The 17,713-nt window shown below is 43.2% G+C and overlaps 1 protein-coding gene across 12 annotated transcripts in view; it reads right to left on the bottom strand.

Moving 5' to 3' along the window:
- Window positions 1–2,422, bottom strand: part of LOC144608370 (rap guanine nucleotide exchange factor 1-like) — a 126,515-nt gene extending 124,093 nt beyond the window's left edge. For 11 of the 12 annotated variants that reach the window (XM_078426049.1, XM_078426050.1, XM_078426054.1 and 8 more), the window contains exon 1: window positions 2,142–2,422. In XM_078426049.1, coding sequence (XP_078282175.1) covers window positions 2,142–2,166 — 25 coding nt within the window. In that variant the 5' untranslated portion in view covers window positions 2,167–2,422. Of the gene's footprint in view, window positions 1–1,269; window positions 1,353–2,141 lie in introns of those variants that run through there. The other variant, XM_078426051.1, reaches the window with a different exon arrangement.
- Between the last annotated feature and the right edge of the window lie 15,291 nt (window positions 2,423–17,713).

Raw genomic sequence — 17,713 nt, 5'->3', positions numbered from 1 at the left:
GAAATAATGGATTTGGGTCCTCCTGCGCATTTCATTCATATCTTCACCTTGTGCCTCCCACCCAAAATGTTAATTTTCCACCCAACTGCTCCTTTTGCTCACCCAACCCTTCTGAAGTAAAAATATGCTCCTTGATGCTTACCAAATCCTTTACCATTTTCAATATCCTTTCTACAAATACAATATTATGTTCCATGTCCAAATCCAAAAGATCAACACCAACAGCCGAAAAGTCAGTCAACCCTAAACCGTGGGGTTCACAGCTTTTAACTCATCGATTCACATTTATCTCATGGATTTTCCAGCAAACTGCCCGTCCATGTTGCAACATGTCTTATCACACAGCTGTACTTTTTTCATGAAAAATATTTGCACAATTTTTGGTATCAAATTCAGCAGTGTCCACCCTACTACAATATCATATTCAAAGAAAATATGTCCCACTTCGTTTTTGATTTGATAATTTTAGGACAATTAAGAAAGCAAATCAAAGTTTTTCACTAAAATTAAATGAAGACAATAACTTCTATTAACTTGTAGAATTTCAGTAAACATCATTAAAATATGTACAGTAAAAAATGAATCAATTATACAAAGAGTCACACCAAAACTCCAGGAAAGCCAATTTCATCTTCTAAAAATGTAATATACTTAGAAAAAAAATACACAGCTGCTCCTCCACCTTCCCAATCTATCTGAAAGAGGGTCACAGGTGGCAAGCAATTCAATTTTATCAGATTTTAAACTTCACACTCACTTTAATGAAAGCTTTTGACATAGTGAATGATTTGGCCATGCTATCTTGAACAGTGTCAGCTATCACAATTTGAAACTTAATTACAGAGGCACTCAAGTTAATTTGATAAAACCAATACGAGTTACCGAACCTCAGAACGGTACACTTCTGGGATATTACGGAGAAAAATTAAAGTCTCTGCAAAGTTAACAGTTTATCTCATATTTTTTCAGTGCGACAACTTTCCAGCACTGGTGACCTCATGATATCTCCTTTACATTCCTCGGAATTCTCTTAACAAACTCCATATGCTGTCACTGCCACCATCTCCGCTACTCCCAACCAAGGAAAACAAATTTAAAATATTCTGTTGACATATTGATATGGGAACAAAATGATCTCAATGCCAAATGGCAGCCTCCAGTCCTGCTCTGCCCTTGGCTCATCTCAATTGAATGAAAAATTCAACTAAAATTATGGATTTAGTGTGACAGAGGAGGAAAAGAAGATGGGTATGGATGATTATTACTGACCTCATGCTGAATCAGAGGTGGAACAATCTTGTCACATGGAGTTGAATCACTGCAATGTACATGGGAATGTACAGACAGCACAGGACATCAACGCACAAACATGCAGTAATGTCACGAAGTCATACAATAGGTCTGCATAAGAAGATAACTGCAGATGCTGGTACAAATCGAAGGTATTTATTCACAAAGTGCTGGAGTAACTCAGCAGGTCAGGCAGCATCTCGGGAGAGAAGGAATGGATGACGTTTCGGGTCGAGACCCTTCTTCAGACTAGGTCTTCTTCAGAATAGGTCTGCATCCCCCTCCCCATAAATCAGTGACATCTGCAAGATGGCCAGAGGAAGGGAGGCTGGAATGACAGGTGGTCATCCTCCCCCCCCCCCCCCCTCTCTCCCTTCTCCTTTACTTGTGCAACACATTTTTCTGAACTTCCCCAAACCCTCTTCTCACCCCATCCCGCCCCTCATTCATCTTTCTGTCCCAGGAGAGCCGCTGGCGATGCTCGATGTATTGAAGCAGTCAAGCAGGGGGCGTGTGAAATGATCACAGCCCGGATGCCACCGGCGCAAAGCTGCTCCCCTGACCGATTCTTACAATGATCAGCACGTCCCGGTGACCAGCGACTCTGAAGGGAGAGGAATGTACTGGCGCATTCCCCGAAAGTGGCAGTAGTACAACACTTCCCCGCCAGTTAATGATTATCGACGTGAAGTAAATAAATAAATGATGCGGCAGAGCAGCTGAACGGGGACCCCGAGGCCTACCGAGCACCAGGAGCCTTGGACTCTCGTGCGGGCAGAGGTAGCCTGGGCTCCTGCTCGGGGCTTCATGACCTTCACGGCCCGGTCCCTCCGACGGCGCCTGTCCCTCACCTGGTTTCTCCAGCTTGCCGGACATTTCCCGGCCCCGGCCCTGGCCGCGCCGCACCCGCCGGACAGCCCGCGCTCACTCGATCCCCATCGTGTCGCGGCGCCGCAGCTGTGCCCGCTCCACCAACGGCTGGGTTGAGGTGAGGATGCCGCGGTCTCTCTCTCGCTCAGTCCCGAAGCTACAGCAGCGGGAGGACGGCGCCCACAGAGAAGGACTTTTAAAAAGAAAAGCCCGTCTGAAGGCTGAGCCCGCCCCGTTCGGCCGCCACAGCGCGCCCAGGGCCGCCGCACCGCCCCTGGGGGTGGGAGGCTGGAACTACCCGGGACTCGCCCAGCGGTCGCCTGCACCGCCCCTGGGGATGGGAGGCTTGAACTACCCGGGACTCGCCCAGCGATCGCCGTACCGCCCCTGGGGGTGGGAGGCTGGAACTACCCGGGACTCGCACAGCGGTCGCCCGCACCGCCCCTGGGGGTGGGAGGCTGGAACTACCCGGGACTCACCCAGCGGTCGCCGCACCGCTCCTGGGGGTGGGAGGCTGGAACTACCCGGGACTCGCCCAGCGGTCGCCGCACCGCACCGCCCCTGGGGGTGGGAGGCTGGAACCATCCTGTCTCGCCTCCGCCGCGCCACCGCGCTAATTGTCTAATTCTTTATTACAAAGTAAACATATAATTAAATTTCCAGCATTTTCTGTTTTTATTTGATTTCTAAATATTTTCACTGTTTTTCGTTAAAGTCCACCTTAAAAATAGAAGTGTGAACGGGTGGTTGACGTGAACCCGATGAGCACGTTTCCTTGCTGTATTTCTTTTAAAACATCTCTCTTCAATAAAACCTCCATTTGTCTTTTTTATTGGTTTCTGTTATGATCAGGTATCTAGTAGAACTCTAGTAAATGTCATCTCCCCAATCTTTCACTTCGTCTTATCTCTTTCCTTTTAGAAAGTCCTTCTTGACTTTTTCTAACTTTATCCACTTCTGTGAAAACTACCCACATTTGATGTGAAACGTCAGCATTTTACAGTTGTTGACTGATTTGCTGAATATTTCTAGGTATTTTGCTATTACCACACCCGTGTTTAAAAAAAGGCATTCCAAAATGTATTTTGCTTACTCAGTTCCACATTTATCAGCTAGGGCGCCAGCACGTTTTATACTTTTAACTTTTTAAGTGTTACATTTTCTGATTAATTTGAGACAGAATCATTTATAAATGGCTGTCTGATTTAATCTTCAAATCTGCTCTTCAATTTGGTGTCTGCAATTACAGAAGAAGCTGACATGTTTTTTACTATTAGGAATGTCACATGAAATAATTAAACATTTGATTTATTATTTGTTCTCTAGTGCATGTTGTTATTTTGAGTTGCCCGGATGTCTATTGCAAACTGCTTCATCCATATGTAATTCTAGACGTTCAACAAAGATCTAACATCATTACTTCAGCTCTGGAGCTGTTTGCATTAATTGCTTCAATCATGGTTTTTCCCCAAAGCCTTTATACACTTTGTTCCTTTGAACTCCCCGGATATGTCTGGTATACCACCAGGGATATACATAACACAATTTTAGAACCCTTTATTTGGATTGAAAATAATTAAATATAGGGCACAAAAACAAAATACTGCAGATGGTGGAACTTTGAAATATAAACAAAAGGTCTTAAAATTGATTAGGCTACAGGAATAAAAGAAATCTGAAATGAAGCTTGCAATAATGTGAATGTATAACAGATCACTTAGGATTTAAAGATAGAAGAACAATGTACTAGGAATTGTTTCCAATAGTACAGTGCAGTATACTGTGCAAGTTGCTGGAAGTGTGAGAAGAATAGGGAAGAGCTACAGGAAATGGGGAAGTTCAGTGTGTGATAGAACCATAGAACCTGTAACACATCCCATTAAGCCAAGATTTATCGATAGAGAAATAAACTATAAAGGAATGAGGAGGGCAAAATAGAGTCAAATTAAACGCTCAATGGATTTGGTTTAAGATTTGATTAAGAAAGAGGAAATAAAGCAAGCAAGAGAAAAGTAGAAATGTTACACCATTAATTCCCAACATCACCTTGAGAAATTTCTGAGCTTGGCAGTCACTGAAAATTACTATGTCGTAAACACCACTTCCACTGTTAAATTCTATATTTTCCGTGTCAAGTTTTCTGGTCACATAATATACGAACACAGCAATTCTGTGAAATTCACAGGGAAATTAAAATTAAGATCCTGTTTTTCTGAAGCCAAAGACAGAGTGGTGTAAGCCGTTGTACAATTTGTGGTGATTTGCAATTCAGTGTTCCTTTTCTTTACTGCAAGTCACTCAATGATTTTTTTTCAGCAAAACTCTCAGTCTGAGCAAAGAATTGAAAAGCGATAAACACAAGTAAAGTAGAACTTGCTAAACACTTTGGATGCACGTAGTTTATCCAGTAACATTTGCAGATCAAACTGTGCAACTATGCCATTGCAAACATTTCACGGTACTATACTTGATAGCCACAGCACAGTAAATGAAGCTCACACAAAACCAACAAGACTTCTTGTAACTCGTAACAGGATGAGTGAAATTCAAAACAGTTATACTATTGATACCTACTAAATTACATCCCTCAACAACTGAAGAAGGGTTCTGACCCGAAATGTTCCCTATCCATGCTCTCCAGGGATGCTGCCAGACCTGCTCAGTTACTCCAGCATTTTGTGTCTACCCCTCAACAACTGTTGGTTTTAAACACTCTGTTTTTCTCGTTTAAGGTTTGCAGTTACACGTGTACAGAAATACCATCTGGATTCTGGTTATATTTTAAGTTGAATATAAGCAAAGTATCGATCGGACAATCAAATCTATACTTAGATAATAACTGAAAATAATACGTTGAATGTTTTTCTGAATAGTACTAGCTCAGTGGATTGGAAGTCAGAAAGTTTGGCAATCATATTTCACTACAGAATCAGAAACACAATCTAAACTGATACTCCACTACAATAATGAGTGTTGTACAGTATGCAGTGTGTGAGATGATGGTTAAATGAAGGTTGCATAACTTGGTCTCAGGTCACCATTAAAAAATCCATGGTAATAATTTAAGAATCAGGGAGCGTTGTCCTAGAATTCTGGTCAATAGTTGTTCTTCAACCGATATTGCAAAAAAACAGATTACCTGGTAATTATCATCAGCTGTTTAGAGTTGCTTGCTGTGCATATATTAGCTGTGGACACCCTTGTACTGCTCTCCAGAAATACTTAATTGACAGTGATATGCTGTGAGACATGCTGACATAATGAAAGGTGCAATAAAATGTAGTTACATCATCCAATGTGCTTTAAACCAAAGAGAAGGTCAATGTAAAAGTAATCTAGAATATAGGAAGTACAGATGTAATGAATTCCACATGAGGTCATAAGAGAGAGTGACGGTTCAGAAGAGTGTACGATGGGTGTAAATGAAGGAACATATACTTCCAATCACAGTGGATTTTTGATGAGTTAGACAATTTGATTCACCTTTTATATCCTGAATGGTTGTTAAAAACCGATTAAATGCTGACCAGAAATTCTGGGTAGCAGGATCATACTGTCGATGCAGAGAATGTAGATGGTGTCAGACATTCAGTATGATCATGTTGGATCCTCCGTCTCAATACATATTCTTCCTCTCTCCTTAGCCTTATCTCATTCATTCCTTAGCCATTAACTATCCATCGACATGCTATTAAATCAAACTCCAAAATCTCTAACTGACACGTGCCCCATTTACCTTCATAACCTCCTTCGTTTAGCTTTAGGATCCTTGATTTTATTTGAACTTTTTAATGAAAATTCAAACATGTTAAGGTTATCCTTCTTTAATGGACTCTGTATACCTAGAACATTAACTAACCCTTTCTCGTCACACAACACCCAGTCTAGGATAGCCCATTCCCCAGTTGGCTGCACACAACACTGATCTAAAAAGCCTTCCCATTACACACTCCAGGAGTTCGTCCTCCACAATTCAATTGATTTATCCAGTTTATATGTAGATCTGAGTCACCCATGATTGCTGATGTTTGAAGCATGTCTCTTTAATTTCCTATTTGATCTGTTTCCTATTTGATCTGTCCCTTTCACTACCAAGGATCTGTGTTGGGTCCACTGTTGTTTGTCATTTACATTAATGATCTGGATGATGGTGTGGCAAATTGGATTAGTAAATATGCAGATGATACTAAGATAGGTGGAGTAGTTGATAGTGAGGTAGATTTTCAAAGTCTACAGAGAGACTTGGGCCTTTTGGAAGGGTGGGCTGAAAGATGGCAGATGGAGTTTAATGCTGATAAGTGTGAGGTGCTGCATTTTGGTAGGACAAATCAAAATAGGACGTACAGGGTAAATGGTAGGGAATTGAGGAATGCAGAGGAACAGAGGGATCTGGGAATAACTGTGCATTGTTCCCTGAAGGTGGAATCTCATGTGGATAGGGTGGTGAAGAAGGCGTTTGGTATGCTTGCCTTTATAAATCAGAGCATCGAGTATAGAAGTTGGGATGTAATGTTGAAATTGTACAGGGCATTGGTGAGGCCGAATCTGGAGTATGGTGTGCAGTTCTGGTCGCCAAATTATAGGAAGGATGTCGACAAAATGGAGAGGGTACAGAGGAGATTTACTAGAATGTTGCCTGAGTTTCAGCACTTAGGCTACAGAGAGAGGTTGAACAGGTTGGGTCTTTATTCTTTGGAGCGTAGAAGGTTGAGGGGGGACTTGATAGAGGTTTTTTAAATTATGAGAGGGACGGACAGAGTTGACGTGGGTAGGCTTTTCCCTTTGAGAGTGGGGAAGATTCCAACAAGGGGACATAGCTTCAGAATTGAGGGACAAAGGTTTAGGGGTAACATGAGGGGGAACTTCTTTACTCAGAGGGTTGTGGCTGTATGGAATGGGCTTCCGGTGGAAGTGGTGGAGGCTGGCTCGATTTTATTATTTAAGAGTAAATTGGATAGGTATATGGATAGGAGGGGATTGGAGGGTTATGGTCTGAGTGCAGGTAGATGAGACTAGGTCAGGGAGAATGGTCGGCGTGGACTGGTAGGGCCGGACAGACCAGTTTCCATGCTGTAGTTGTTATATTGTTATATTGTTATATTGTTATTACTGTTTGGAGGTCTATTCACAGCCCCTTTCAATGTCTTTGCTCCTTGGTACTTCTTAACTCCATCCAGATTGATAGCACAGTTATCCCAAACTAAAAGTACCACCCGACCTTTATTTCCATTTTACGTGTCCTTTCTAAACATGAAATATCCGAGGATATTTATCTCCCAGCCTTGGTTACCCTGTGGCTAAGTTTCCATTATAGCAATCAGAAACCTATCTGCGCTCTTAATTTGACCACCTTATTACAAAGACCCACAGGGGGAGCAATAACAACCGCCCATCCATACCTGGCATGGTACTCGTCATCGAGCGACCTAGTCGCCAGTATGGCAGTGCTATCTTTGTCAAAGCGAGTTCGGTTACAGAAGCTACATCCATTTCAGATGACAACATCAAAGTCCTAACAGTAGAGTTGAGTAGTGTCGTAGTAACATCTGTCTACAAGCCACTAACAGTTGACTTCAAGTTCCTGCACTTGTTCCACAAGTGGGCAGTAAACCACAGATCATCATTGGTGATTTCAACAGCCATAGCACCCAATGGGGGTACAAGGAATCTAACAAAGATGGAGAAGCAGTAGAGGAATGGATGGACACCAACCAATTTAGTCTCATCCATGACCCCAAGCTACCATCGTCATTCCACAGTGCCCGTTGGAGATGTGGTTACCACCCAGATCTAGCCACTGTCACCGATAACATCGCAGGTCTGTGTCAGAAGATTGTGTTGGATCCTATCCCAGCGAGCCAACATCAGCCTATTGGCATCCAAGTCAATGCAGCTGTAAGACCAACCATTGTTCCTTTCAAGAGGCACTTTAATTACAAGAAATTGGACTGGAAAGGGTTCTCTGACGAGATGGAGCAAAAAATCAAGCGTATTGCACCAATGTCAAGCAATTAAGACTGCTTTGCTGAACTTGCATATCCCACGGGGCTGTAAGATGCAATATATACCTGGACTTTCCAAAGAAAGCTCAGAATTATATGAAGAGTATGTTGCCATGTTTGTAGATCTTTTCTCTAATGAAACAACCGAAATGGGCGAGAAAGTGATAGAATGCATATCTCAGGAGCGTCGTAAGACTTGGCAAGTCTTGATAGATTCTACCAAAAAACAGCACGAAAGCATGGTCCACCATCCGAAAGCTTCGTGGCGACCCGAAAGCACCACCTCAACCGCCCAAAGTCACTGCAAATCAAGTTGCCAACCAATTGCTACAGAACAGCAAAAGTGGAAAGATGAAGCACAAGATCAAACTTGGCTGCAAGAAGTACAGCAAAAACCCTGGGCACACTCGACCCATGACTATGGAAGAGCTGGAAAAGGGCATCTCTTCACTGAAGCCAGGAAAAGCAATTGGCCGGAATAACATCTCAACAGAGCAGATGAAGAACTTTGGACCTGTTGCTAAGAAATGGCTGTTACAGCTGTACAACCACTGCTTGTCTACCCACAAGCTTCCTAAGGTCTGGAAGAAAGCACATGTACTAGCACTCCTGAAACCCGGGAAAGATCCATCGATTCCTAAGAGCTGCAGGCCAGTCTCGCTTCTGAGTCATACATACAAGCTCTTTGAACGCCTGATACTTGACAGAGTTGGACCTGTCATTGATCTCCTCATCCCAGAGCATGCTGGTTTCTGCCCCGGCAAGTCTACGACGAGCCAAGTACTCAACCTCACTCAGCACATTGAAGATGGTTTTGAGGAAGGGAAAGTAACTGGTGTTGTGTTTGTCGACCTCTCAGCTGCTTACGACGCTGTTAACCATAGATGCCTTCTCCACGATCCTGGAGCATACCAAGGACATCCGTCTAACAGAATTGATTGAAAGGATGCTAGAGAACAGGTACTTCTTTGTCGAACTGGGTAGTAAGAAGAGCAGATGGCGGAAACTCAAGAACGGATTACCACAGGGAAGTATGCTTGCACCAATACTCTTCAACATCTACACTAACAACCAACCTCAAAGTGAAGGTACATGTCGCTTTATCTATGCAGACGACCTTGGTGTAGCTGCCCAAGACAGTGACTTCAGTGCTGTTGAAGAACCATTCTCAAATGTCCTCAACAAACTAACACCTTACTACGAAGAGAACCATCTCCATGCAAATCCATCAAAGACACAGGTGTGTGCATTCCATCTGCGCAACCGAGAAGCCAAACGCTGACTGAACGCTTGGTCTGGTACCCATCTTGAAAACTGTGATCACCCAGTATATCTAGGATTCACCTTAGATCGTTGTCTCTCCTTCAAGACCCACATTGAGAAGACAAAAGCTAAAGTCTGTGCAAGAAACAACATTGTCAGCAAACTTACTGGAACAAGATGGGGCACAATTCCTGACACTCTACGATCAACTGCCTTGGCCCTTTGCTACTCAACATTAGAGTATGCATGCCCAGTATGGGAAAGATCAGCCCATGCTAAGAAGATTGATCCAGCCATCAATACAACCTGCCGCCTTATCACTGGATGTCTTAGACCAACAACAACTGACAGCCTATTCATACTATCTGGTATAGCACCACCAGAGATTCGTCGCAGTGCAGTAAGCAGTAGAGAACGCCATCGCCAGACCACAGATGTACGACATCCCCTATTAGGCCATGAACCCGCAAAGAGTCGGCTAAAGTCCAGGAAAAGCTTCCTCAATGAAGTTGAACCAAATGCTGAAGCTGAAGGTACTAGAGTTGCGTTATGGGAAGAGAGACTAGCCAATCTCCCATCAACAACATCCCTGTCCATAAGTGCCGAAGAAAAACTTCCTCCTGGGGCCGAATCAAGCTGGGCTGAATGGAAATGCCTCAACAGACTGAGAGCTGGTACTGGTCGTTGTAAAGCGACTCTCAAGAAGTGGGGTTATATAGATACTGAAGATGTCATCTGCATATGTGGCACTGAACCGCAAACTATGGAGCACCTATTGAGATGTCCTCTATTGGAACACGAATGCAAAGCTGAGAACCTCGCAGAGAACAATGATATTGCTAAGAGTTGTGCTCAGTTGTGGCTGAAACACAATATCTAGCATGTTGTGGACATGATAAGAAGAAGTTCACAAACCCCAGGCACCTTGAGATACACCAATTGTAATTTAACTGCAGATTGGAAAGAAATCCAATTGGAAGAAATTAAAAGTCACTGAAATAATCTATAGCAGGGATAGTCCGTGAGATAGAAACCCAGAGTGTAATAATAATAAAAAATGCATTTCTAAATGTCTGGTCTCAGAAAACTGTGGGAAGAGCTGTGGAAGAGGCACTTCTGGCCAATCTCTCATTTGTCCATGGAGCACTGATAAAATGTTTTAAATGTTATGTATTGTAAACAATACCATGACATGGAAAACATCCTCATTGCTGATAATCACAATGCAGACACATTGTACGAGAGGCAGACCACAAGCCATTTCATTGCTACTTTCACAGAGATGAAGGGGGTGACTTTGGTCTTGTGGCTTCCTCAGATACACCATGCAGCATCTTGAAAGGCAGTGTGATGGGGAGGTCACAAAGAGGACACCATAATCAGATATTGGTCATTTAGTTTGCAAAAAAGCTTTTTTTTAAAGAAGGACAAAGGGAAGGTTCGTGCTCTGAAACAGTTTTGCCATTGTGTCATTTTCAAAGGGAGTTGCTTTCTTTGCAGTGCAACAGAGAATCCAGAACACCATTTAGCTTTCTCCCAACTCACCTAATGGTCAGCGTAAATAGGAACCTCCTGTGAACTGAAACTTATAATTACCTGGCTTGTGTAAACGAACAGAAAACTGCAGAGGAACACACTAGGGACAATGTCTTCGTGCTGAATTCTCCTGCAAGAAGCAGAAACTGTAATTCTATCAGATAGTTTTTTCAGTTTCCAGCTAATAGTTGATGAATTTATAAGCCATATAATTGTGCAGAAAAAACAAATAATCAGCAGTGCAACATCTGATTTACACCTGTTGCTCCACGATGAAGCAATGTGTACAGGATTAGAATGCATAGTTCATGATGGGAGGAGATTTTATCTCTGGAGAATGACTCAAATTGCTAGACTAACTCAGTGGGACAGGCATAATCTCTGGAGAGAAGGAATGGGTGACATTTCCGGTTGAGACATTACTTCAGATTGACAGTCAGGAGAATCAGGGGAAACTAGAGATATGGAAGGTGTGAAAACAGTAGATCAAAGCAGATGTTGATCAAGGAGATGTAGAATGGTTCATTGTTGGCTGAGGGGAAGATGGCATAGAAAATAGGTGCAGGAAGCGGCCATTCGGCCCTTCGAGCCAGCACAGCCATTCAATATGATCATGGCTGATCATCCAAAATTAGTACCCCGTTCCTGCTTTTTCCCCCATATCCCTTGATTCTGTTAGCCGTAAGAGCTATATCTAACTCTCTCTTGAAAACATCCAGTGAATTGGCCTCCACTGCCTTCTGCGGCAGAGAATTCCACAGATTCACAACTCTCTGGGTGAAAAGTTTTTCCTTATCTCATTCCTTAATGGCCTTCCCCTTATTCTTAAACTGTGACCCCTAGTTCTGAACTCCCCCAACATGGGAAACATTTTTCCTGCATCTAGCCTATCCAATCCCTTAAGAATGTTATATGTTTCTATAAGATCCCCTATCATCATTCTAAATTCCAGTGAATACAAGCCCAGTCGACCCATTCTTTCATCATATGTCCGTTTCGCCATCCCTGGAATTAACCTGGTGAACCTACGCTGCACTCCCTCAATAGCAAGAATGTCCTTCCTCACATTAGGAGACCAAAACTGCACACAATACTCTAGGTGTGGTCTTACCAGGGCCCTGTACAATGCAGTAGGACCTCCTTGCTCCTAAACTCAAATCCTCTCGCAATGAGGGCCAAGTTACTTGAAGTTAGAGAAATCAATACTCATACTGCTGGGCTGTAAGTTGCCCAAGCGAAATAGGAGGTGCTGTTCCTCCAATATGCATTTTTGGCCTCACTCTGACAGTGGAGAAGGCCCAGGACAGAAAGGTCAGTATGGGAATAAGAGGGAGAGTTAAAGTGTTTAGCAACTGGGAGATCACATATGCCTAGTCGGACTGAGTGGAGGCATTTAGCGAAATGATCGCCGCATTTGCGCTTGGTCTCGCCGATATATGAGTCCACACCTGGAACAGCAGAGAACATGGACAGGTGACTTTTCAGATTCAGTGCAGACTATGGCAATCACAGCTTTTTGCAATTCAGCATGGAGTCACAATATTCTAGAATAATGAAAATAATGCATAAGGTGGCAGGTGTTCAGCACAGACACAGACACAGTTGGTAGAAGTGTGAAACACTTTCCTTCTAAAGAGGTGGATGCCAGCTCAATTAATAACTTTACATCTGAGATCAATATATTTTAGCTGGTCAACTATGTTCAGGGCTGCAATGTGAACAGAATGGAGGTGAAATGCAAATCAGCACAATCTCAAACAATGGCAGAGGACATTGCAGGAATGGGTTCCTGCTGAGAATTCAGATACAATTTAAAAAGTCACTGCTCTCTTTGGCCACTGATCTTTTCTGGTATTTGGGGGGTTCACAGGTGAACATTTTGCAACTAGGACTACATCGTGACTCACATCCTTTTTTGTACATAGAAACAAGGAACTGCAGGTGATGGTTTACAAAAAAAGACTGGAGTCTGGAGTTTAAAAAAAAAATCAGATAGAAGCCAGAGTACAAGCAGGTTGGAGACTATGAGGGGAGATCATCAGAGGTCATTAGATCAGAAACAGACTGGGAGTTGATGATTTGGTGTTTGTCTGTGGAGTCAAACTCCACAGGAGTAGTTTATGAGGAGGTGTCCAAGAGATGGTGCCTGACCTCAGCACTGTAGAGGCCAACATGCCAGACTACAACGGTCTCCCTTGTCGGTGGGTGTCTCCCTTGTCAGCACTCCTTCTTTGTTACCCTGTGTTAGAGTGTGTAGATATGTGAAAACAGGTTGGTGCAGGAGTTTCAGACCCACCTACCTGTATACATGGAGAACGATTTTTAATAATTTTCAAAAATGTTTAAATTTAAGTAAGCCCAGGAAACCCTGGAGGAAGTAGAGTGTTTGTAAGTGGTTTTCTGGCTTAAATGATGCTGTAAAACAAGTAGATGAGGAATGTTTATTTTAGCTTGGAATTGGTCCCTCCCAATGGTGACAAGTACTCCCAGTGGGCTGTAAGTACCGAGAGACAATTGCAAGGTTCAGCAGTCTGTAAACACAAACCAATCAGGGTCATTGGGACAATAGTGCCCATGTGCTGACTCCTGAGGCTATGCATCGGGGTTTGGTGCAATTGGATAGGCTCATGTGGAACACAAAGAAGACTATAGTCCAACTAAACAAAATAACCATAAAAGGAGAGCAGATGTAGGAACTCGGTGGGTCAGTCAGGAACTGTGGAGGGAATGGACAGGCACAATTTCAGGTCATGGCCCCTTACCTAAACTGAAAGAGAAGAAGGGAAGATGCCAGTACAAAGTGTTGGAGGAGGTGTGGCCCAAGAGCTAGGAAGTGATAGGTGAGGATGGGGGCTGATTGGCAGATGGAGTCAAGTGGGGAAGGGAAGGGTGCAAATAGCAACAGAGGATGGGAGGTGATGAGTGGAGAATGAAAGGCTGCATATTCTTGTTTGATAAGAGTACAAATAGAACAATGAGTGGAGGCATGTGGGAACAAAAGGGGAGATCATGATAGGGAAAAGAGGCCTTGGAAGTGGTCCAGATAAATGGTCGAGATAAAGGATTTTGACTCAAAACATTGACATCCCATTTCCCTCCACAGATGCTCCCTGACCATGAGTTCCTCCAGCTGCTCTTCTTATTTTGCTACAGATTCCAGCATCTGCAGTCTCGTGTGTCTCCATTTCATTGAACCAAATAACTTGTTTCTCTCTAATTTCTGTCTGATTATACATAACAGTCTCGTGGATGAGCTACCAGTCACGGTATATTCCAAGGAGAAGTTCGGAGGAGAAAAATCTGGAAGGAAAAAGTTATATAATTAGATAATTAGATCAAAACTGGTCTTAATGTTTTTGCCCATTCTCCACAATTTTATCCAACTGGGTCCCGATCGCTATTGTCCTGAGATAAAGTTGGAGTGGAATTTATAAAATAAATGCACATTGATTCACCTTGAATGCCTGCAGCATACCGGAGGCTATTTTCTTTCACAAGCCTGTTTGAATATTCAGTGCCAGTAAAACTTTAGCGATGGAATATCAACGCATGAATAATTCTACAAATGTAGCATAGCTTACTTCAATTCAAAAGCTTTGTGACATGAGGAGAGAGAGGGAACTCAATGCAGACGCCTGTGCTTTCCGAGCTGCAGGGATCTGCAGAGACTTTGCCATATCAAAGACTGTGACGAGAAATGGAATCTTTAAAATTGGAAGTACAAGTATGAAAGAACCTCCATCCTTCTGCAAATCATAAAATGTAAGCTATCATTTATATATTTATGGATGTTATATAAAAAGCTTGTGACATATTTCATGGGTTTTCTCTGTTTCTTGGAAAGACTGAGATAGAAATTCATCTTTGTTCACTCAGACCAAACAAGTCTGTTGCACTCCCTGGTGACATCCAGGTCAAGTGAACCAAATAGTGAGGGAGGGGTGGGGGAGTGTGTGCAGGTGGAATGGGGGAGCAGTTAATGGTGGGGAGGAGATGGGGCGGGGGAGCGGGTGAGGATGGGGGGGGGGGGGGGGGGAATGACAAGCCAGGGGAGGTGATGAGGGAGCAGATGAGGGTGGGGCAGGGAAGCAGGTGAAGGGGGGGGAGCAGGTGGGGGGAAGAAAATGTCAAGTAACCATTATCATAATGCTCATTTATCAAAATGAAAAAGGTCTCCCAAGCACATGTTTTCCCAGGACTTTATCATGCAAGTAAGAATTTCATTGTTCTGTAGCTGGTACATATGATGATTAAACACTCCCAACTCTTGACATTGGTCATACAGATGTTAAATTATAGTGAAGTTAATGGTGTAAAGATTGGGAATTCCTTTCAATTGGACAATGCATCCTAAATATACTTTGTAGAAAGAAATGTATAGTGAAATGCCTTTGACCAGAAGCCAATCAGGAAGCCGTCTGCGTGGAATGTCACCAAGCCTTGTAGGTGAAGGAGGTGGTGCATCCTCTCAGATCATTCCCTGCACAGAACGCCTCATCCCCAGAACTCTCAGACACCACGACCTTGCTGGGCTGGTGGTGAGAAGAGGCCTCCCCGCCAGATCCTTCTATACAGCAGAAGTCTCAATTCCCACCAACATGCTGTCCTCAGGATCAATTTGTGCAGGAGAGGCCAAGATCGAAGAGCAGCAGTTGGCGATGTGACCGCTGCAATGGGGCCCTGGTCTGGTCTGGGACTCAAAGGGTAGTGGAGGGAATTAATTGTGACTAAATCAAACCTCATTCAAAATGTTGAAAATTCTCAGGTGTGATGAACGTGATGTTCATACAATATTCATCCCGGTGCGATTGAAGAGGAAACGATCAGAATATTGATGAAAACAAAGTGTATCCTTTTTCCCAGAGCACAGCACATCGAACCTCAATAATCATTAGCACTTCACTATGTTCTAGTGATCAAGAAATATAAATCTATAAAAATGCTGCTTAGCACTTTACTTTATGTTTCAGTGATTGAAAAATATAAATCAATGTAAAATGATGCTTATCACTATTACGATTCTCAATGAAATAAAACCAAAGTAAAAAACATACTATCCGGATACATCACAGCTCAGTCTGGGAAGAACCAAAATTGCAAGAAATTGCAGAGACTTGTGGATGTAGCCCAGTCCACCACACAGACCAGGCTCCCCACATCAACTCCATCTACACTCAATGCTGCCTTGGGAAAGTAGCCAGCATAATCAAGACCCTTTACCACCCCAGTTATTCCCTCTCTCATCGGGCAGAGGATAGAAAAACATGAAAGAATGTACCACCAGATTCAGGAAGTTTTTCCCCTGGTGTTATCAAACTACTGAACGCTGCCGCCATAAGCTAAGGTGTAGTCCCGATCTTCCAACCTACCTCATTGCGGGCCTTGCACTTTTTCCTCCGTGATTGTAATGCTGTAACAATATATACCGCATTTTTCTCTGTTGTACTTGTGTATGGTTTGATTGTACTAATGTATGGTACGATTTTACTGGATAGCAAGCAAACAAAAGCTTTTCTCTGTATCTCAGTACATGAGGCAATAATAAGGCAACACCAATGGAAGGTAATTACAGGGGATCAGTTCTGTGTAGCTCACCAGTAATCAGTGAGTCACTGCTGTGTCATGATCATTCCGAGAAATCATTTTGAGTTTGAGAAAATGACGGCCGTAATTAGCAATAATTATATTTCAAATTGCCTCAGCTTTCAGAGTTGAATTAAGTTAGGTATCATGTAAAAGCAGGGAATTCTCACCACTCATTTGTGGAGCAGAATGGTGGACCTCACCCTCACCTTGAGTCTGATGTACATCAGCCTCTTGCCTGAACCCATTCCAGTTGTGCTTATAGAACTGAGAGCGCCATTACTTCATTGTTCTTTGGCATTTAAGTCTGTCCCGTTTTGGTGGCAGAGTAAAGATTCTATACTCGCTAACTGGCTTAAGCTATTAAAGAGCAAAACACTAATTGCTGAAGGAACTCAGCGGGCCAGGCTGCATTGGTGGAGGTAATGGTCAAATGACTTTTCGGGTCAGGACTCTTCTTCAGACTGATTGTAGTAGGGGGGAAGAAAGTTGGAAAAAAGTGGTGGAGGCTGGACAAAGCCTGGCAAGTGAAAGGTGGATACAGGTGAGGGGGGTGATTGGCAGACAGGGTAGACTTCAAATCTGCCTATCATCTCCCCTACCAACGATCTGCCCATGATCCCTCCCCTCACTACCCATCTGCCAATCACCTCCCTCGCCTGCATCCACCTATAAGACAGCATTATGTGAAAACTAATCAACAAAACTTGCAGGTATTACAAAATGCTGGAGTAACTCAGCAGGCAGCATCATGGAGAGAAGGAATGGGTGACGTTTTGGGTCGAGACCCTTCTTCAGACTGATGTCCCTCAGTCTGCCATGATGCTGCCTGACCCGCTGAGTTACTCCAGCATTTTGTGATACCTTCGATTTGTACCAGCATCTGCAGTTATTTTCCTACTCCAACAAAACCTGCATGCAGGATATAGAGCTTAGTGATTTCACTGATGATGGATAATATCAAAGCCACATCTGATCAGGAGTAGTGTTGGGCAATTAAACAGATATCAGCAGGAGGAGTCAATGTTGAGAGCCCTAAAGCAAAGGCTGAAGCACTGGCAACCACACACAGGCAGCAGAAATACCAAACGTCCACTTCTTCCTGAGATTCTCACCCATCACAATAGCCAGTCTCCGGTCTATTTGATTCACTGTAAAATGGATGATGG

This window comes from Rhinoraja longicauda, chromosome 31 (genome assembly GCF_053455715.1).
Source record: "Rhinoraja longicauda isolate Sanriku21f chromosome 31, sRhiLon1.1, whole genome shotgun sequence".
NCBI lineage: Eukaryota > Metazoa > Chordata > Chondrichthyes > Rajiformes > Arhynchobatidae > Rhinoraja > Rhinoraja longicauda.
Note: the sequence above shows the minus strand (reverse complement) of the source record. Positions and strands in the feature narration are given on the sequence as shown.